This window comes from Mesoplodon bidens, assembly GCF_964165515.1.
Source record: "Mesoplodon bidens genome assembly, chromosome: 5".
In the NCBI taxonomy this organism is placed as follows: domain Eukaryota; kingdom Metazoa; phylum Chordata; class Mammalia; order Artiodactyla; family Ziphiidae; genus Mesoplodon; species Mesoplodon bidens.
In genome coordinates, this window is record NC_138161.1 from 11,815,935 (window position 1) to 11,837,667 (window position 21,733).

At 44.9% G+C, this 21,733-nt stretch overlaps 1 protein-coding gene across 1 annotated transcript; it reads left to right on the forward strand.

Annotated features, from left to right (window-relative positions):
• The first annotated feature begins 507 nt into the window (after positions 1-507).
• Positions 508-9,520, forward strand: ATP5PO (ATP synthase peripheral stalk subunit OSCP). Its single transcript, XM_081234651.1, has 7 exons — positions 508-611; positions 1,812-1,862; positions 3,087-3,197; positions 5,533-5,662; positions 6,382-6,494; positions 8,951-9,037; positions 9,339-9,520. Exons 1-7 carry the CDS (start codon positions 576-578, stop codon positions 9,450-9,452), a joined length of 642 nt encoding a protein of 213 aa, XP_081090777.1. The 5' UTR covers positions 508-575; the 3' UTR covers positions 9,453-9,520.
• The last annotated feature ends 12,213 nt before the right edge of the window (positions 9,521-21,733 follow it).

Here is a 21,733-nt window from a genome sequence, read left to right on the forward strand (position 1 = left end):
ACACCAGAACCTCATGCGTCCGCACAAACCAAGAGGTCAGTGCTGTACTCAGGTGAGATGGGGCGGAGGTGGGATAGAGGTATGCAGGAGCAGTCACGGCCCAGGTACTGGGCACGTAGTGTCCGCTGCTGGAGCTGTAAGGCTCGGGGTTTATATATACATACAGCGCGAGGAACTGCGCTTGATCACCTTTTAGCGTGGTAGGAAGAAAGGGTAAACACGCTAATGATGCTAGTGATGAATGTGGAATGGAACAAATGCCACCATACTTATCTAAATGGAAATTTTAAGCTAGGGGCACTATATGTATTCTACAATAAGGGTCACTTAGTAACTCTAGAATTTCATTTCCAGGTGCTGTCTGAGCCCACTAGTCCCACCCCCCAGCCCTGTGGGTCCAGCCCTGACCACTCGCTTCGAAGGACTACAACTCCCAGCCTGAGAGAGATCCCTACGCATGCGGCCTGACGACCTACGCCTACATTTCCCAGCAGGCCGAGCGGCTACGCTGACGCACGCGTGCGCTCTTGGTCGCTTTTGCCAACTCTGGTTTGACCTACAGCCGCCAGGAGAAGATGGCCGCGCCCGCAGTGTCCCGGTTCTCCCTGCAGGTGAGAGAACGGAGGTCCTAAAAGCCAACGAGAGAAGCCCTCCTGGGGTGACTCGTACCAGACCCCTAAGTCCCACGGTTCCAGGCCACAGCTGGGGAGCGTGGCCGCCGTTCAAGATCGCGGGGCCAGGCGAGTGGGGGGCGACGCCAGGCGGCCTGGGCAGCCCCGCTTTCCCCCCGGGATGCGCGCGGGCCGGTGGGCTTGGGGCTGCGCGTGTCCTACCTTGGCGTCCTCTGAGCACAGCCGCGAGAGGCAGCTGGTTTGAAGGGCACAGGTGAAGGGAGATCTCTGTTTGTTGTGGTGGTCACACCTGGCCGGGGTCACCAGTAATGCTAAGGAATATTTGTAAAAGCACATTTCACGTTTTAATAAAAAAGTGAGACCGAAAAGTTAAAATGACTCGTCCTTGGCTGATCAGCCAATAAAGGGTAGAGCTGAGATTCGAATCCACAGAGTTGGAAAGAAAATTCGTGCTCGTTATATTAACATGATGCTTTACATATGACAGCGTACAGCTTCCGTAAGTTTTCCATTAAGTGTTTGTTATAAAGTCTTTTAATCCTCACAACCGGTATAGTACACTTAGAGCTGGAATTGTCTGAGGGTGACCTGTGCCTTTGCAGGTGCCTTTTAAACTCTGGATTCCAACTCTTGATAGACAAGATACCATCTCAACAATATCAAGATAGTATTTTGATAGACAAGGTACTAGGGCCTGTTCTCACATCAGACGGCTGGAGTACCCAAAGAATTCGTCTGTGTTTTCAGATAGCATTTGGATTCTAAGAAGGTCCATCTCTTGCAGATCATGCCTGGAATCCTCCCACTTTTTATTAAAATCATGCTCGAGGGTGGTAATATAAATGCCGAAAATCTTGTTAAATGTTTTTGGAAGACATATTTCACCAAACTTAGTGTTTTCTCTCTCATAGTGGTGTGCTTGCCCCAGCCTATTCCTAGTAAACTAGGAAGTTAGAAGTAGAAAAGCAATTTCCCAAGCAACCTGGAATGATTCTCAGTGGGGAAATTTACTCCTAGGTAATAAAGAGCAGCTCACCCTCATGTAATCTGTGTGATGATACAAAGAAACATGAGAAGCGAATCATCTAGAAGTCATGTTTACTGTTTATTATTGCAGGTTTAAATGCAGAAGTCCTTTAAGTAGTCTCATTTGATCTACTTTGTCTTTTTGTTTTAAAGGTGCGATGCTTCAGTACATCTGTGGTCAGGCCGTTTGCCAAGCTTGTGAGGGTATGTCTTTTGTAATTGTAAAGCAGATGAATGTGTGTGAATGAAACAGCAGTGCACTTAGGGCATGGATTTTGTATAGTTACCCCTAAACCTCTCTGCATGATTTGTGGTTCCCCAGATATGGTGGGGGTGGAGGGGCTAGGGGACGGAATAATGTTGAATGCCTGCCGTGGGACAGGCCCACGCAGAACCTTTAAGTAGGAGAATTTCTTAAAACCCGATAACAGTGTTGGGAGGCAGCTGGTCTTCCCATTTTACAAAAAAGGAAACAGGCTTTGGGAAAACTTGCCCAAGGTTATTCAGCTTAGTCTTAAAGCTGGACTGAAACGAAATCTTGCTCATCCAAAGCCTAAGCTTTTCCACTACCATCACACAGTACCACTAAGCATATGTAGTCATACATTGATGGTAGTGTGGTTTTAAAAGCCAGTGGTTCGGGCTTCCCTGGTGGCGCAGTGGTTGAGAGTCCGCCTGCCGATGCAGGGGACACGGGTTCGTGCCCCGGTCGGGGAGGATCCCTCGTGCCGCGGAGCGGCTGGGCCCGTGAGCCATGGCCGCTGAGCCTGCGTGTCCGGAGCCTGAGCTCCGCAACGGGAGAGGCCACGGCAGCGAGAGGCCCGCGTACCGCCAAAAAAAAAAAGAAAAAAAAAAAGCCAGTGGTTCATTGTAAAAAATAATTCAAGCCTCAGGCACTTAGTAAATTGCTAAAGGGCTCCATTAAACTGAACATTTATGGAGCTCTGTAAGGGATATCTGCAGTATTACTCTGAAATGTATAAAAGTATGCTTGTGTATGTTTCATAAACACCTGTTTTCCTGGTTCTAACATGTTCAAAACTGCCTTCTATCAGTGTCTAAAACCTCCCAAACTTGGAACTAAGTAGTTATTGAATTCAAAGGAATCCTAAGCTCATCTCATAATTAACATAGTTGAATTGTAGATAGTTAGAGCGGAAGGGGACTTCAGACACCATGTTTCCTAAACCCCTCGTTTTAAGATGAGACATTGGAAGCTCACAGATGGAGTGACCTGGCCAAGGAAACGTCCCTCATTTTGAAAATTGTCATTCAGGACAGCTCTTTGATGACATGTTTAAACTGTTTTGTGCTATAAAAGATGTGTTTTTTTAATTACAAATATTTCTTTCTACTATTGACACCATAGTATTGTCTTAACTGATTTTCCTTTGCTCTTCCTCCCCTCCTCCACCCTTTTGTTTAAAGCCACCTGTTCAGGTGTACGGTATCGAAGGCCGCTACGCCACTGCTCTTTATTCTGCTGCATCGAAACAGAATAAACTGGAACAAGTAGAAAAGGAATTGTTGAGAGTAGCAGTAAGTAGCCTTTCTTGTTCATTACTTATTAAGTTCTCATTGTGTATATTTTGCTTAGATATTTGACTCTGCATCCCTAACGAGGTATATCCTAAGAGAAAGAGTTGCAAGAAAAAGGAAAAACATATTTTCTGTAATGATGTTGATAGTAATAATACCGGGTATTATCGTTCTGAACCTATCGTATAACAGGTACCAACTGACGCAGGGAAGGATATGAATATTAGGAGCCAGGATTTGGGGCTCAGAGAAGAAATGGAAAATCTAAATTTAAGATGGTAATTTAAGAAACATTGTCATTTCAAAAGAGAATTAAAAAGTCACCTTGAGAATCTTGGCTTGTGTTTCCAGGTATTTCCAAAACAGTCTTTAGAATATATTATGATTTTGTCTAACTGGGAATTTATTTTCCTTATGAAGCCTTTTGTGAGGAGAAAATGAGCAGAGCATGCTGGGCAGGAAAATTAGTGACGGTGCAAGAGTTTCATGACGATAATAGAGAACTGGCAAAGACCACGAGGCTACAGGGGAAAGTTTATTTTTACATGTTTTTTAAACGTGAAGAGAAGAGTAAATGAACTGAATTAACAGAAGCCTACAGTGTAACTTAAATAGAAGAATCCCCACTGCACTTTCCCCTGAGTTTTCTAGTTAACAGGTTACTACACATTTTGTTTCTTCCCCTGCTCCTTTTACAGTAAGTCCCCTACATACGAACGAGTTCCGTTCCAAGAGCGCGTTCGTAGGTCCAACAAAGTTAGCCTAGGTCCCCAACTAACACAATCGGCTCTATAGTACTGTACTATAATAGGTTTATAATACTTTTCACACAAATAATACATAAAAAACATTAGAAAAAATAAAGAAAACATTTGTAATCTTACAGTACAGTACCTTGAAAAGTACAGCAGTACAGTGCAACAGCTGGCATCCAGGGGCTGGCATCGAGTGCACAGGCAAGAAGACTTACTGACTGGAGGAGGGAGAGGAGGTGGGAGATGGTGGAGCTGAAGGGTCGTCAGCAACAGGAGACGGAGGGCTGCAATTTCACTCACATCCCGGGCTTGAAATAAAGATCCTATACTACTGTACTCTATACAGTACAGTACTTTCTAGTTCCCACCTCTGGCAGTAAGTTCTGCATTAAAGGAGGGGGATATACAGCTAGTATATAATCTCTCCAGAGAAAGTTGTGCTCTTTGTTTTGATTTTACGTTTTAAGAATTTCTTGTAATTTTTAATCAACTTCTAAAGATTTTTTTTTTTAATCTTACTGTTTGTTAGAGGGGATAAAAACCTTCACAGACTAGTTGTATGGAACAATAAGTTTTGTTCGTTTTTTCGTTTTGAGCTTTTGTGGGAACTTTCGTCCTAACAGACAATAATTTTATAAGAAACATGAAAAACTGTATGGTTCCAACTCCGGAATGCTTGTAGTTTGTATAAACTAGCAGTTTTTATGGAAAAATATTGTTTCTTTGGGGTCGCTCAAGTTGAAGTTTTAGCATTAGATGGCAGTGTAGGCAGGTAGCTAGAATCAGAGACAGTAATTGTCCAGGAGCCCGGGAGAGGGTGCTGACAGAGGGGTTGAGGGGCTAATAGAGGTGCAGGACTGAAAGATGCCCAAATGGAAGCAGCCGGTGGCTTGCTGGAGCTCTGGCCTGACACTCGGGGGAGCGGAGTGCTGGAAGCTGCACGTGATCACTGACCAGACATTGGTGACGGAACACAACGGAGACAAAGTGGTGTCTCTCATGGTAGTTGCACTCCCGTTTTTTGGCCGTTTTTCCTCCCAGACTGACTGAGGCTGCTCTGGAAGCCCCAGAGCTCCCGCACAGCGCTGGGTTGGTTCTCCTGAGCTCTCTGAGGGGCAGGACAGAATCCAGGTCAGCCTGAGAGGGAGAGCCCCCTCCGAGGGAAAGGCCAGGAGGCCGCCTGCAGTCAGCACATCTTGTTAGGTCTACACTTGAGTGTGGGCATCACTAGCATCCTCTTAGCATGGGAAAAACTAGAGTATTACCCATAGTAGATACATTAAAATATGTGGTGAATTGAATCTTTTGGCTGCTTAGTTTTTCTATAATCTCTCTTGAAAGGCAAAAGTAAATTTAAGAAACTTCATTAAAGTGGTTTTAAGTATTTTCACGAAATACTGTATCCTCTGTAAAATCATCTTAAAAGCAAAAAAACTTTTGTGATTGTGAACTTCTCTTCATGTGCTTTGAGAGTGCTAATTTTATTCATGAAATATATGATTCATCACAACGTATGTGTATGGCAGCTAGGATCATTTATGCTCTAAAGAGTTTAAGAAATTATTTTTTGGTACTTTTAGCAAATCTTGAAGGAACCCAAAATGGCTGCTTCTGTTATGAATCCCTATATAAAGCGTTCCATTAAAATGAAAAGCCTGAACGACATGAGAGCAAAAGAGAAGTTTTCTCCCCTCACGTCCAACCTGATCAGTAAGTATTAGATCTTTTTTATTGAAGTCTCTGAAAATTCTGCTACTGAAACTGTCATCCATGGACCAGGAACACCAGCATCACCTGCCTTTTGGCAGTGAAGAATCTTGGTCTTACCCCAACCTGCTAAATCAGAATCCACATCTTAATTGGCTCCCCAGGTGAATTGTTTGGGCATTAAAGTTTGGGGAGCACTGTCTAAAGGATGTTAAGATGCAAGAATGTCTGATTGCATAGTTTCAACCCATGGACGAGACCAGTGGGACTCATACCAAGAAAATGGTTTGTAACCAGTGGCTGTGCCCCTGTCCTTGAAGACATTTCCATTCTTTGGTACATTTGAGTTGCTTTTCAAATCCCATGATCACTCAGAATTCAAGGAAAGTGTGTAATGAATACAGACAGTGTGTTAGTTTCAGGATTTGTGGCCAACACTGCTATCTGTGGCATAAACCTGAAAATCAGATTGAAAGCTGTATCAAGAAATCTATTGCAAATCCATGTAAGACACACACACCCTTACAAATTTAAATCCTTGTTTGTTCAGGCTTTTTTTTTTTTGAACATTGAATATTCTTTTTAAATAACAAGTTGCATCTTCTCCATTCACATTCTTAAATGACATTGAATTTTAAGGCCACAAATCTAAGTTTGCGTTCGAGGTGAATATAATGCTTCATGAATGACCTGATTTAAGTGAAATACCTTTACTTTCCCAGATTTGCTTGCTGAAAATGGTCGCTTGAACAATACCGCTGGGGTCATTTCTGCCTTTTCCACCATGATGAGTGTCCACCGGGGAGAAGTGCCTTGCACAGTTGCCACCGCATCTGTAGGTGACGGGCTGTTGCTGCTGCATTTGCCTTGACATCCCCTGTGTCACATTTTGCAGAGCAAAAAGAAAAAGGCCAAAATCAAGAAATCGGGACAGGCGACTTGGCACTTGGGCGGTTTGCTTCATTTATACCAGCTTCTGTGAACCTCTGCTTTGCAAGGGCCAGCGTGTCTTCTTGGTGCTTCCCTAACCATTGATTATTCATAAAGAGTGTAGATTGGGTTAAAAATGTGTCGGGGAATACTGGTTTATGTTCCATTACAGGTTTAAGTTATTTTGTAAATATCACACTAAGTAGTTTACTGAAATGAGTGTCTAATCTTTTGCGGTGGTGAGTGGGAAGGGGTAAGGGGGAAGCGCCCTTTGGTCTTACTGACTCGCTGAAGTGGACTGAATTTTGAAACCTACACTATTCTGGACACTTTGTTTTAATATCAAAGGTCTGTGTGAAGCAGAAGTGTTATTATTTTTATTTTACCGATGAGGAAACTGAAGCCCAGGGGAATAAGTTGCTTGCTCGAGGTCACAGAGTGTGGAATTAGGATTTGAACACAGGCCTCTCTCTCAGAAGTCAGAGGTAATCTGCACTGCCTCCCCAGAATTGATTTTGTTGTTGTTGTCTTAAGTATGTATTCTCTTCCCACTGTAGTTCAGTCAAGGGAGGGAAACAGTCTGTGGGGCTTAATTATCAATAGAGCATGTAGATTTCCTTGGAGTACGCAGCACCTGACCTCACCTAGATTAATATTTCTAGTGTTGAAAAGATACTCTGACTCTCCAAAAGAGCATAATATCAAGGAGACATTGCAGCACATGGTACCTATTCGTACATTTGTAGTTCAGGAGTTGGTGTCCCCAAAGCACATTCCTGGCTGAGAATCGACACAGCTCAAATGCTCTCCAGAGCCACCGCGACTGCACTGGTTCTCCTGGACCATAGAGCTCAGACCAGGCTTCCCTGGCCAGATGGTCACGCCATCCCCATGGCCAAGCACTGGTGCAGGTCATTCTTCAGTGATGACAAGGACATGATTCTGTAAGTTTCTTAGAACCAACTGATGCTGATGTTTTTGACGTTGAGTCTCCCGGGTAAATAATTTCCACCCTTAAAATTATATATATATATACACCTTGATTAATGACTAGGGGCACAGACTTTAGAAATAGACTGATTTCAAATATTGGCTCTAGTCCTCACTTGCTGGTGGGAACTTAGGTGAGTTCTTTCTTTTTTTTAATTAATTTTTATTGGAGTATAGTTGATGTACAATGTTGTGTTAGTTTCAGGTATACAGCAAAGTGAATCGGTTATACATATATCCACTCTTTAGATTCTATTCCCATATAGGGCGTGACAGTATTGAGTAGAGTTCCCTGTGCTATACACTAGTTTCTTATTAGTTATCTATTTTTTATACGTGTATATATCTATGTGTGTATATGTTTATCCCAGTCTCCCAATTTATCCCTCCTGCCCAGGTGACTTCTTCTTAACCACTGTGGGCCTCAGTTCTCCCACACGTAAAATGGGAACAATAACTCCTGACCTCCCGGAGTTGTCCAGATTAAAGGAGGTGGTGGTATAAAATGCCTGGCACACACGGGTGCTTAGCACGCAGCATGTGTCTGAATGGAAGGTGGGCGTATACTTCTGAGTTCTCTAACCTCAGAGCCTCAGCGAATGATTGATGGAGCACTGATAGACTTCCCCACCACCACCCTCCGAAAGACACTGTTGGATCTTTGCAGAGCTTAAAGGCTTCTTTGCTAGCTTTTGGACTCTTGGGTGTGTGCGTTGGGAGGTAGGATTTGTGACAAGTGAAACGCCGCTCCTTCGGCAACATTTGCCGTTCTCACCCAATTGGGGGTAAAAGTTGGGGCAAAAAGGAGAGAACACTGTCTGGATGGTCAGGGCGCTTGCTCTGTAGGAACAAGATTACAGAGCTGAGCTGACTTCAGGAGCCAGCCGCCTGCCCGGGCTCTCTGTAAGCTGCAGAGAGTGGAGCGGCATGCCAGAGCTCCTGGTACCCACAGATCCCAGGTCAAACTGCAGCTTTTCATCCAAGGGAATAATAGACCCAGGTTGCACCCAGGGGAGCTGCATGGAGGAGAGGCCTGCATCCTCAGGCGTTATAAACTTCAGGTTTTTCCCCTAATCGTTACTTCTAAGTTGTACTGCTAGTACCATGGAGTAGAGATGGGCAGTAAGTGAACCTAACCTCCCAGTGTGAGCTGCCCAGGTGGTGTTGTGAGGCCTTTGCACACCCCGACACCAGCATTGATGAGTGACCATTGCAGCACAACTCCAGGATGGGTCCTCAAGTGTCTAACAGGAATTCACAAGGCCTGTCTTGGTGATATGTTGCCAGAGGGATGTTTTTTCTCTCCTTCAACTATAGTAACTTGCTGTTTTGCTTTATCTAAATTTAAAGAATGGTTTTGTCCTTTTTTAGCCTTTAGATGAAGCCACTCTTACCGAATTAAAAACAGTCCTGAAGAGCTTCCTAAGTAAAGGCCAAATATTGAAATTGGAAGTTAAGGTAGGTTTTTAATTACGTACGGTACGTTTCCTCAGGTTGTTTGACACCTAAAATGGCTGTAGAAAGTGGAAAATTAGATTTGGTTATGTAAAAACTTGCCTACAGTAGAACCTTCATATTTATATTCAATATAAACGATTATTGAGTCCATTCACAATTTGACTTCTGTCATTTTCTAGATACAATTGTTACCGCTTACAGTTATGTAGCACGTAGACTTTTCAGAGCACTTTTTCACCTTTCTTTTTGATTAATGAAATGTCAATGTGTTTTCACATTTCCAACCTATTTTCTTTCCTAGATTGATCCATCAATCATGGGTGGAATGATTGTCCGTATTGGAGAGAAATATGTTGATATGTCTGCAAAAACCAAGATTCAGAAGCTGAGCAAAGCGATGCGGGAGGTTTCCTAAAAGTGTTGATTTCCTAAAAGTGAAAGTTCTTAAACTTGGAGCAACAATAAAATGCTTCCTGAACAGAATGGACTATGTTTACTGTCTTTTAAAGTGGAAATATAAGGAGCCTTATTTTTATGTCTTTCAGGATCCCCTTAGTTTAAAGGTTAAAAGGCCCCTTGGAATTTAGTTTGTGTCGATTATTCTTAGGAATTTATGGAAGCTTGTATCCCTTAGGAAAAAGTTAACCTTTATACCAGGGACTGTTAAGTACTTCATGTATCTTACCTCATTTCCTTTGTCTCCAAGCCCCGAGCCTGCACGTGGAGTTAAGGTAAAGCAAACCGGTTGTCATCTCCAAGTTTCAAGTGCTGGGGCCCATCTCTCGTCAGACACTGAAAGTGGTCCCTGAGCCCACGCTGGTCAGCCACTGGCAGCTGCTCGTCCTCTGCTGCTTCACGCTTGCTGCTTCTGCAGCACGTGGGCCAGCCCCTACTGCTGTGCCCCTCGGGTCCCACGTCAGCCAGGTGACTGGGCTGCACAGAGTCCTTCAAATAGGGCCAGCTTGTGCTCACCTGCTGAACTCTAACAAGTACTTCCAGCGTGTGCATTCTGACTTGTTTGAGTCCAAAGTGATTTGTCCTACGGTCCCACCCTCCACATTATCCTACTTTTAAAGGCAGTAATGTTTTCTGTAAAAGCTTTCAGAGAGATTCTTTCCAAAAAGATACCTCTAGTCTAGAATCTAGAAAACCTAAAAGCAGTTACTCTGCTAACAAGCATTCATTCCCTCAGCCCCACTGAGCACAGAGGTCCCCATCAGAGCTGTGCACTTAGCAAGAGTAGGCAGCAGAATGGCAGCTTTCTCAGCCAGCTGGCTGTCACAGCCCCCGAGAATGTCCTCTGAACCAAGGAATGGCCAGGAGTGTCTGCACAGAACAGGATCACAGGAGTTTCTCCCCTCTTGGGAGCAGGTATTCCAATGGAAGGTACACTGATTGTTAGAAGTCACTGCTCTTTGGGGCTTCCCTGGTGGCGCAGTGGTTAAGGATCCACCTGCCAGTGCAGGGGACACGGGTTTGATCCCCGGTCCAGGAAGATCCCACGTGCCACAGAGCAACTAAGCCCGTGTGCCACAACTACTGAGACTGCATGGCACAACTGCTGAAGCCCGTGCGCCCAGAGCCCGTGCTCCACAACAAGAGAAGCCACTGCTCACCACGACTAGAGAAAGCCCGCATGCAACAATGAAGACACAACGCAGCCAAAAATGTAAATAAATAAATAAATGCAAGTCCCTGCCGTGTAGCAGAACTTCTGCCCATTGGTCCTCCCAACTAAGGCCTTTCCAGCCAGGCTGAGGGAGCCAAACTCGAAATAAATCTTTTTGCTTCTCTGATAATTACAATTATCCTGAAACTGCCCGAAGAGATATCTCAAAACACTTAACCTGGTGTGCATGCAGCCACCATACTTCAGGTCATAAAATACATCCTGACAGGACTAGAACATCTGAAGCCACAGTGAATGTGTTACTTCACTGGGGTAGTAACCCTTTCCCAGACTGCAGAGTGACCTAGTCGGGAGTAATAACCACTCTACAAAACTCGTTCAACAGGAAGTTTCATAAGAGGGGATACGACATGCCGTCCGCGGTGAGTCCCATGATGTTCACTGCTTTGCTCTCTGCAACAGTAGGCGAGGTGACTGAGAACGCATCTTGGAGCATTTGGGGGGTGTACGTGCAAGCCTCTGCTGATCCAACCCATGAAGCGTCCCACCTGCAAGGCTTGGTTTCCACCCCTGTAAATGGAAGAAGCAGTAATGCCCACTCCCAGAGTAGCTGCGAGAGTGAAGCAAGATGATGATGAGCTTAGTACCAGGTCTCACAGATGTAAAGGTGTCAGCAAATGGTGCTGGTTACCGGTCCAAAGGCCTCTGACATCTCTGGGCCATCTGACCCCAGGCGTTAAACACTGCACCTGACAGGTAGTAGTCACTCAAGCAAGATCATCTGGCAAGTCATTCTGCCTGCCAGAATCTCCCGTCTTCAAGAGTCATTCAGAACCCCTGGTTCCTACTAGATCATTAGGATGACTTGCTCCATCAGTCCTCCAGGGAAGTCTCTCCCCAGTAAAATGCCCTTAATCCTGACATAACACCCCTAATTGAAGGATGCTCTGCAGTTTTCAAGGCCATTTCATGTATATCTTATTAAGCTTTGTAACAGCCTTGTGGTCCAGGTGGGACAGACATCACCCCATTCTACAAATGAGGAAAGAGATGGAGGGGCCTTAGAGATTTGCTCAGGACCACGGGCTTGGAGGACTAGTGGGACAGGTCCCAGAGCCCAGGTCCTACACTATTCCTGCCCCCACCTCTGCCCCATTTTGAGCTTGTTCCAGCTTGTCACTGGCCACACCCTGGCACATGGTCCCTCATCACTGAAGCCAACAAGCCAAGCTAACCTTAGGTGAGTCCCTGTGTCCCGTCCCACTTTATCCCTAATATGCTCCCGATTCACCCCTTAGCCCAGGTCAGCTCTCCCCTACACTTTCCCTCCTGTGGGCCTTGTTAGAGAAGATAGAGTGGTCCAGAAAACAGCCATCGCAGGCGCCCATTCCTTGGTCACCCTCCAAGTGTCTGGACAGCAAACTGATTCCCTTCCCAGAGCTACCCCTGGGTGGGCAGGGGCGGGACGACGCCAGCTAGGAAGTCCTCAGGGCAATGAGGGACCCAGGGCCACATCCTAGGGCTCAGATCAATGTGCCCTCCATCTGCCATGACATTTCCCTCCTGGCTGTCACGTTGCTGAAAATCTGGCCTCCTCCTGGCAAACCAGCTCCACAATCACCTAACATGTCAACTGACAGAGACACCACTTTGGGTCTGGCGGTTCTTTCCCAGGAGCCGGGAGTACTCAGACTGGAGTGTGGCCCCAGTATCCAGTCACCTAACTTTCAGCTGGACATCTGGCCACCCAGCCGGTGGCTACATTTACCAGCCTCCCTTGAGGTACGTGACCATGGAGCTAAGTTCCAGCGGATGAGAGGAGAGGAAATGATGTGTGTGGCTTCCCGACTGGCCTCACGAGAACCAGGCACACAACTCCCTTTCCCTCTGGCTAGATGAGGACGAGACAGGGGGAGCTGGAGCAGCTGCACTTCAAGGTAAAAGCTAAGTGATTCCAAGGCCCTGCCAGGCCTGACCTCGGACCTCTGGGCTGTTAACATGAGGGAGAATAAACCTGTCATTGAAGCCACGGGATGATGGGTCTCTAAGTCTCAGTAGCTGCGTCTGTAACCCAGCCAACACTCCGGTTCGCCAAGACTCACCTGCCTTCCTCCTGGCTTGCTTCCTGATGGCAGCGGGGCTCACACTGCACCAGACAGGGCATCACACACTGCATACCCCTGTCAAACCACAAGTTTCCAAGATACGTGACGGCTGAAAGACAAAATATCTTTGGGGGTTACACTGCCCATATCCTTCAGAATCAAACTCAACAACCTCCCTGTAAATTAAGCACATAGAAATGGGAGGAAATGGTGAAATGATTCAAACACTGCCTTACGTGGTCATCAGAGATTAACCCAGCGATCTGTGGACAATGATATTCTTCACGGCACTTTTTTACCACGGTGAAAATTTTAAAGCAGCCTCAACATGTAACCATTCAGGATTCTTTTTAAAAATTAGGCTAAACTGGAATACATTCAGGCAATGGGATACTATGAAGTTCTTAAAAATCAAGTTGTTGAAGAATGGAGATAGATGATAGATAGATAGATAGATGATAGATATAGATAGGTAGATAGATGATATAGCTATATAGATATAGATCTGATTGAAAAGAAAGCAGTCAAAATATGTGAGATGATTTATGTAAATTGTATAATTGAACAGGGCCTTGCATAAGGGAAGTGTTCAAGTTTATTAGTTATAAATAGTACAAGAGCATCTAAAATGCATATGCAATGCACACACACACACACACACACATGCACAGAAAAATAACAGGAATAATGTGCATCAAAATGCTAACATTTATTTTTGTGTGGAAGAATACCCCATTAAGTGATTTTATTTCCTTTGCATTTTTCTGTGTTTGCTGAATTATCTGCATTAACAAATATTACTTCTGTAATTAGAAGGAAAGCAATAGATATTCTAGAACAAAATATTGCCTTGATTATGCTGGCTACTAAATGTAGTGAAATAGGCATTATTCAACATGTTTTATACCAGTGATTCCCTCCACCCACCAAGGGGGACCTTGTCAATCTCGCAGAAAACTAGGTGTAGTTTGGAAGAAGTACTTTATTTTCTTTGTTTTTCAATGACGTTTAATTTATTTTTAGAACTTCAAATAACAACCAAGGAAAAGGCCTAAGATTTTTTATGTTTATCAAAAATGGGGCCTACTGGTTTAAAAAAGGCAAAGACTTGTTGCTTCAGGATCAGTCTTTTTAACATGCTATAATAATTCAACTAGTGTCCAAGCCAACCAGCGAATTTAAGGGATTTGATCATATTTAGATAAATCAGTGATGAAATAGGAGGAATTACCTTAAAACCAGAACTGAAGAAAATGCTAGAGCTTTCCCATGGAAATTTAGGTTACAATAAAATTCTGTGTTGGTTTGCTAATTCGACCCAGAGTTAAGTCAAAGTTCTGAACATGTGGAGTTTTCTGTGTTGGAAACTTCTTTGGGGAAAGCCCGAGGAATCCCTTTGAATGCCTCTGTAAGACAATATCCACTTTTGCTTTCCCCTTAACTATCCCCTGGCATGTCTCATGATACACAACATAGAACTTCTGAAATTCTCAGAAGTACTTGGTACAGGAAATCCATTTCTACTTTGTGCTAACATTTGTCTGAAGAAGACGTGGGGGAGTTGAAAGGGCGGTTAGTTTGGTTTGGTTTTTTATGTTTATGTTTGCATAAATTTCCTTCCACAACTATAGCCTTGTCTGTGGGAAAAGGAAACACACAGGAAGAGATGCCATTTGCACAGCTGTCAGTCTGCTCAGAAAGGAGGTGGGGCAGAAAGAACCCAAAACAATCCACCGTAACAGGGTTGGTTTTTCTCCTTTTATTCATGAACTATGTGAATTTCAACCATACAGGTCAAAATGACCAAAGAGTTTTTTGGAAGAGATTCTTCTTTTTAGATTCAAGATACACAGGAATAGCCATCTGTATTGATGGTGCTACTGGTTTAAAGAAGGAAAAAAAAAACTCAGTTATCATAATCTTGATCAGTAAAATTTAACATTTCTTACATAATGAGGTGCCAAAGGAATGCTCAGACAACAAAACTAACCTCAGCTTCTTTCAAACAAAAAATAAACCTAATGTTTTGGCCCTGCTTCATCAAACCTTAGACAAATACATAATTCTACAATTTATCATAGTGTCTAGTAATTTTTGGAACTCCAATGACATTACACATCAAACAATATAGTCTCCCTTTGATGGGAAATTAAACAGTACCATTACTTGGCAACAGAAGTATATTACAGTCAACAGGACGTCCATCAGGGGTGGCTTAGTCCCACCCCTGGGCAGGGCTGTAAGGGGAGCAATATGCCACCAGCACTGTGACCCATTTGTCACTGGAAACACAAAGGACTCATGTCAGGATTGATACATTCTTTTCTAAACAGATGAAGGCTAAGTGGAATGGCTTGAAGCAGTCACTACTGGGCAGGACCCCACATTCTCTGGCCTTTCTTGACCCCAGACTTTTGGAACAACCAGGGCCCAAAGGGCGGTTGACTGGCTGACTCATTCCCACTCACAGCCCTCTTGCCACACCAGCCATGAAGGCTTGGTGCCCAGGAAGAAGGTTGGGACTTATTCTGGGTGAGTGGTGTCCACTTCTGCTGGCTGGCTTTAGATGGCCTTCCCTGGCCACCTTGAACACAGAGATCTCTAAACAGCTCCATGTTTGGAAATAAAGTCAGTTACATCTACATGGACAGTTCCTCAAGGTGATTTGCAGATTACTCATATGACAAGAGATTCCAGGAAGCTTCCAGAAATCACAGCTCCCCACACCCCTGAAGTCCAGGAGGTCACTTGGACTCCAGCATTTGCCAATTTCAGGCATGTCGAAAAAGGGCTTTGACTGTTGGTTGACAGCATTAGGAAACACACAGCTTGTTGAAAACCGAAGGCACGCGCTCCCCATTTGTCCTTTCAAGCCATGGCCCTCAACTTTCCACAAATGGTGATCCATATGCAACACCCCCAGATCACCAGGAACTGGCTATTTTCGCCACTTCATCATTCCCAGCTTGTTAAGGGAGGGGTTGTACTCACGGGGTTGCCACCTCCTGAAATGACCTCTGAATGCACCTCTCAGGGGTTTAGACCTTGAGTTTCACAGGATTTTGCATTCCATCCCTCCCTAGGTGGCCTGCGGGGACATTTCTGGTAGCAAAGTTAAAAAGTGTGTGCCCCAGAAGTAGCCTGGACCTCTGACCCTTTTCTGGGACAGGAAAAAAGAGGAAGGCCTCTTGCCCAGGGGTCTCCATCATGGACACAGGCACCTAGGAGGCCGCTCTGTGCTGCCTGTTATGTGTGCCAGAAACAGCTTAACCCAGAAAGCCCCACACTTCATCCTCCAACCCACCCAGCAGTGTACCATAGGTGAAGATGGTGAGGATGCCCCAGGAAATTTCATGGAAAATGCAAACACCAAAGGGATGTACTGAATCTATCCAGAAAGAGAACTGCAAAGGGTGAGCCAGGGTGGATCAGGGGGTGGCCTCCCTCCCACGTCAGGAACTCTCTAGAAGGATGGTTAGGTCCACCCAAGATTCCTGACCATCTGCCAGAACCCATGGAAGCTTCTGGAGCACATCACACAGATCTGATGGGAAACAGGCTCTCAATCCTCCTGTCCTACCTGTTTAATGAAATACCTGGGTCTCATCCAAGGTCATGGCTAGAAGGTACTTAGCAGTTTATCACAACACCACCCACTTTATTTAAATTCATCACATTCTATGCCCCTCAAAAATGACTTCTTTGAGTTTCTAACGTATGCAACTCGGATTTTCTTTTTAATATAAGAAATTTCGTTGGGTTGAACCCCAGTAATCTGATTAAGTATCTTCTACTCCTGGGATAGGTTTTTAATTTTTTTTCTATAGTTTTATGCACTTAAATTAGATTCCTAAAATACTCTCATATACATACAGAAAAATAATCTCTCAATGACAAATCACATTTTACAATAACAAGTTAAATATTTATAACTACAGAATCTGTGTTAGTTTATGCAACATTTTACCATAGCCTCTTACACACTATATGTACATTTAGTCATGGACATTACCATAAACATACAGCAGAGATTTCTAGACAAACCATTTAAAGAGCATAACTTTTTCACTTTATGTAGTGGAATTCTGCATTTTTCTTAGCTGGAAACTATATGAAAATCAGAAGCTAAGAGCTGATTATCATACACAGGACATTTTTGTTGCAGATTCTCATCTGTTTACATGTATTTACACATTTATTGACCACCTATAGATGTGAAGGTACAAAGCTGATGTAGCTAAGGCAATAGGACATGAATTGTATGATTGCCAAGTTGTCTATCCAGGCAGGGCTATGAAGGGGTAAAAGAAGTGGGTCAGGAGGGTACAGACCTCAGCCTGCTGGGCTTCAGCAGACAAGATCTGAAGTTGGTTTTGCAGTTCAAAGACACTTGGGCTATTGGCAATGGATGTTTTAAATGCATGTGTTAAAATAAATATCATTACCAAAGATCTTGCTAGAAGATCTACTTTCCAACAGTGAATATTTAGCAGATGACATTATAAGGATGTTGATTTGTAAAATGTACACCAAAATGTTCATTCATGAAAACTAACGTTGACACAATATTAATTAAATGCTTCTAGAAAACACTTCTGAACTTTCAGTAGTTTGGCCGATGCCAATACACGTAGAAACAAAGCTATAATTTTCTATTTCGTTCAGAGTGACGCCATCAAATCCATGCAAGATGAATTTGATATTTCTGTTCAACTTTCTGTCAACATTTTTACTTAGCAAACTTTATAATCCCAGACAGAATCGGGAAACATAGACGGGATTATTGCTCTGTGTGTGTAGAAGTGAAACCGATTTGCAAAGACAAAGTAGAAGTGCAAAGGTTTTGGAGCATCCAGCCGAGTGCTAGAAAACGCTAGCGAAAAAAAGTAACAATAACCACACAGCAGGAGGGGCAACTCCATGGTCAGCTGCCTCCCCGGCACGTGGTCTTCTAGAACTCGAGGCTACTCACGCAGTGGGGTCTTTCCTCTCTCCTCACATCACCCTGCTCATGGATGGGTTCCCATGGGGGAGAGCCCAGCTGGGAAGCCGCTGCCCCTCTGAAGCAGGAGCCCTCCAGACACCTGTGGAGCAAGGGACCAGCCTGGGCAGGGTGGCAACGGGCTTCCCTCTCTCCAGGGAGTGGGGGTGGAGGCGCAGCAACCAGCCCCAGGGGAAGGGGCACTGGGCACTACCCTACCCCTGCCAGTTCCCCATTCTTGTTGCCATCACCTGGATGGTCACTTGAAAGGCAGAGGCTGGAAAAGCCTCCCTGTCCTACCAGCAAAGAGGAGGCAAGCCCCAGTGGATGACTAACGACTAAAAGGAAGGGTTTTATTTCAAATCAGTGGGTTAAATGGTAAAGGCTTGGAGGCCTCTTGGCACACGGGGCCTGCCCTGGACTTGGAGCCCAGAGACCAGGTGCATCTGTCAGCTAGGGGCTTGGGTCCTGTACCCTGTGACTGGTCCAGACCATCTGTGCCTGTACAAAGTAAGAAGCCAAAGGTGAAGCCCCACTTGCTTCAAAAATCAACTGAAAATACAGTGTGACCAGGTCCAGCTTCACAGGTGTCCAACCTGTGCAGTCACATGGGACCCTGTGCTGAAGGGGGCCTGGTGTTGGCTTAATTCTCTGCTGTTACCACCTCAAAATTCTTCATAATTGTGAACAAGGGGCCTCACACTTTCATTTTGCACTCAGCCCACAAATTATGTAGCGGGTCCTGAGTGTGACTCTGGGAGGGTCAGACCAACCACACACACACACACACACACACACACACACACACACACACACACCACACACACACATACACACACACATACACACACACACCATGCAATGATCTGCATGGCCCCAACAGTCCCTTTACATCCGAAAGCCCAGAAGTCATAGTCTCCAAGTAGAGACTCTGCTATCTAATCCAAGCAGAGAGGACCTTACTTCTAGAACCCTTCTTGGGGAGAGGGCGCCTCACCCAGTGCACCCGCCACGCGTCAGCCCAGCAGTGGGGAGACACCTCCGACTTGCACCTAAGGCCCCTGCAGGGATGAATCTCAGGGGCCTTCATCAAAGCAGATGCAGAAAAGGCAGGAAGGCTAAGAACCCCTTATAGCCCCAACCCCAGCAGGAGAGAAAGGCAAGGTGTCACCAAGTACCCCAGGGGTGGCTGGGTTCGAGTCTCACGCCCGCTTCTAACCCTCCCCCGCCCCCACCCTTCCGTCTCAGACCCAGCAAGTTCGTTCCGTGAGTTACACGAGAGCAATGCCCGGGAGCTTCAGTAGGTGGAGCCAGCGCCCAGGGATCCGCCAGTGGGACCTGCAAGTTTCCAACGGGGAGATCGCCCCCTAGCGGTGACAGTGGGTAGAACGGCAGCTGCTGGTTCCTCAACCAGGCACTGCAAAGCCTCCACCAGCACCCACCCCTTCTCTGGCTCCCGCATCACCCTCTTTGCTCCAGGCCCCATTCTGTTTAGACAGAGAAACGGGAGGAAATAAGGGGTTTTAGTATGAGAGGACAAATGCAAAGGAACATAGTTTTAGGAACACCGCCGCATAGGAATGTTATTCTTTTCAATGAAAAAAGTACAAAACCAGAGTTCCTAGAAGAAAAATATGCATTCTTTCCACTTCATAAAAAGAAATCCTGGTTACTGGATAATTCTCAGTAAATATCAGAGAAACGTTCAACTTTTTTCAAGGCTGACCACGTAAGCCCACTTCTGAACAGTTTATTTGGTGAGCTTTGAATCCTAAAATATTCACTCTCTTCAGATGATTTTAACAATGTAGGCTGGTATAGAAAGTAGAACAAAATCTTATTTAAAAATGACTCACAAAACACCCTGCCATACAGTAGGGGCAAATTTACCCTGAAATATGACAATCACACATAGTGTTGAACAAGTTATCATGTGGGTGTTTTCTGGTTCTCCGAGGCCAGATTAAAGAGGGTTCCTTTCAGTGGAGGAACTGACTGAACCTGCATGTCACTGAAATAACTATTTGGAGGTGGAGATGAATTTTTACAATCACTGGCTGTTATTCAAATGACTTAAAGTTAGGTCTACAATTAGTCTGTGAAAGCCACAAAGGCAGGCCCCTCCTCACCACCTCCCAGCCCCTCGGATGGTGTTTGGGTCCAGAATGGGGACTCCCTGAATAAACAGTGTGCTCTTAACAGTGCTGACTGTGTCACTGAGAGACCACAACCCAGAGATGGGACTTTCCAACTGTTGGCATCTGGGTTTTAATGCTTCCAAGATAGGGAGCTATTAGAAGTTTTCTATCTTTCATGGGGCATGAGTTTTCCATGCTTATCAGGAATAGATTTTGGTTCCTAAAGATAGCAGGTTATGTACCTTGGTTGAGCCTGGTGACCTACAAACATATCCTGGAACTGACACAATGCAGGGTGAAGAAATGAGAGTTCTAGAAGGTTCCTTTCCTCTAGCTCAAATAAACAGCTGCTTTCCAAGTACAATAAACATCCCAACCATATTGGCACAATATTAAGTGGCCCCCATAAAACATGGCTCAGGGCACTGCCAGCTGAGTCTTGGCATCGGATCTGAGCCATTCCCTGCAGTCAGGAGAAGCCCCTGAGTGCAAAGAGAAGGCGGTATTAGTTTCACCAGATACCCCTTAGGGTGGCTCAGACCACAGCATCTGAGGGCTTCACCGTGTCACTGAGTCACTGATTATGCTTCCACCTGGTAGGAATTAAAGTTCTAATCCTAAAAACCAAACAAGAATATCCAGCCTCATCTGTTGTCATCATCTCACTTTCTGCACAGGAAGCTCTGAACTTTCAAAGCAAGTACATCTGGAGGAGGCAGACCCAATGCTAACCTCACACTAACCTCAAGTCTGAACTTACCCTGCCATTTCAAAGTGCTAGTGTCCGCTGTAAAGCTCATCTCCAGCCTCAAAGAGAAGGAAGAATGCAGTGAATTGAAATAAAATGAAAAACTACTTGCTGTTCCCAATGGAAATTCTTAAAATCTTTACATACACAAAACAAATATTCTTCTTGCGAATCAAAAAGGCCCAACCGAAAAAAAAGAAAAAAAAGCCCAACCAACTAGGAAAAAATTATTTGGAGTAGAGATAGAGAAGTCTTTTTCTGCTCATACAATTACTGGCAAGCTCTAAAACAGACTCCAAGGATCTCCTTTCAAATAGAACCAGAAGACTTCACTCACTCCCCTTTGTTCTCCAGTCCCATCAGATTCTAGAACGCCCCTGTTCTGTTGTGGTCAGTGGCTTTATGCTTGCATCAGCCAACTCCTGGAGAGACAGGAGTTTGGGGTACCAGGTCACCGAGACAATGCCAGCAGTCAATTTATCCATTTTCCGATGGAATTTTTTTTCCAACTAAATTCAATGCTACTCAACCAGCTGAAATCAGTTACTTTCATAGACTTAGGTCATGCTTAAATTGTTCAAAAACCAAAGAAGAAAAGAATGATCCTTTTAACATGAACATTCTTTGGGAACATAGCTGTGTCCTCTGCCATCAGAGGTCAGAGGCATATGGGAAGCCTGGTCCCAGTTTCTCAAGCATCCGTGGAGACCGCAGCCTAGAAAGGTCTCTCTCTGTGTGTCAGGCCAGCCCTGGGTCTGAATGAAGCTCAGGGCACAGCCCTGTGAGCAGAAAGGCCCCTGGCTGGGCTTAGAGGAGGTCAGCATAGCTCAGAGAAAAGGGAAGCTTGTGGGGGTGTCTAGAGGGCTGGGGTCAGAATGCCAGGAGGTAGTGGCCTGGAGAAACCCTGTGTTTCAAAAGCAAAGAGCTAGGGGATAGAAAGTTATGGGCAAGGGACATTTCATCTCTATGAAACACAGCCCAGGCAGCCCAAAAGGTAGAAGGGAAGGACTAGAGGTCAAAGAATTGGAGACTCCACGCATCACCCACATTCCTGTATCTCACGCATGACTCATGAGTCACAGCTGGATCTGAGG

Excerpts from the sequence above, each read along its gene's own strand:
- ATP5PO (XM_081234651.1), top strand. The coding sequence starts at position 576 with ATGGCCGCGCCCGCAGTGTCCCGGTTCTCCCTGCAG. Across the intron at positions 6,495-8,950 it reads GCACAGTTGCCACCGCATCT|CCTTTAGATGAAGCCACTCT; the intron begins GTAGGTGACGGG and ends GTCCTTTTTTAG. Across the intron at positions 9,038-9,338 it reads TATTGAAATTGGAAGTTAAG|ATTGATCCATCAATCATGGG; the intron begins GTAGGTTTTTAA and ends TTTCTTTCCTAG.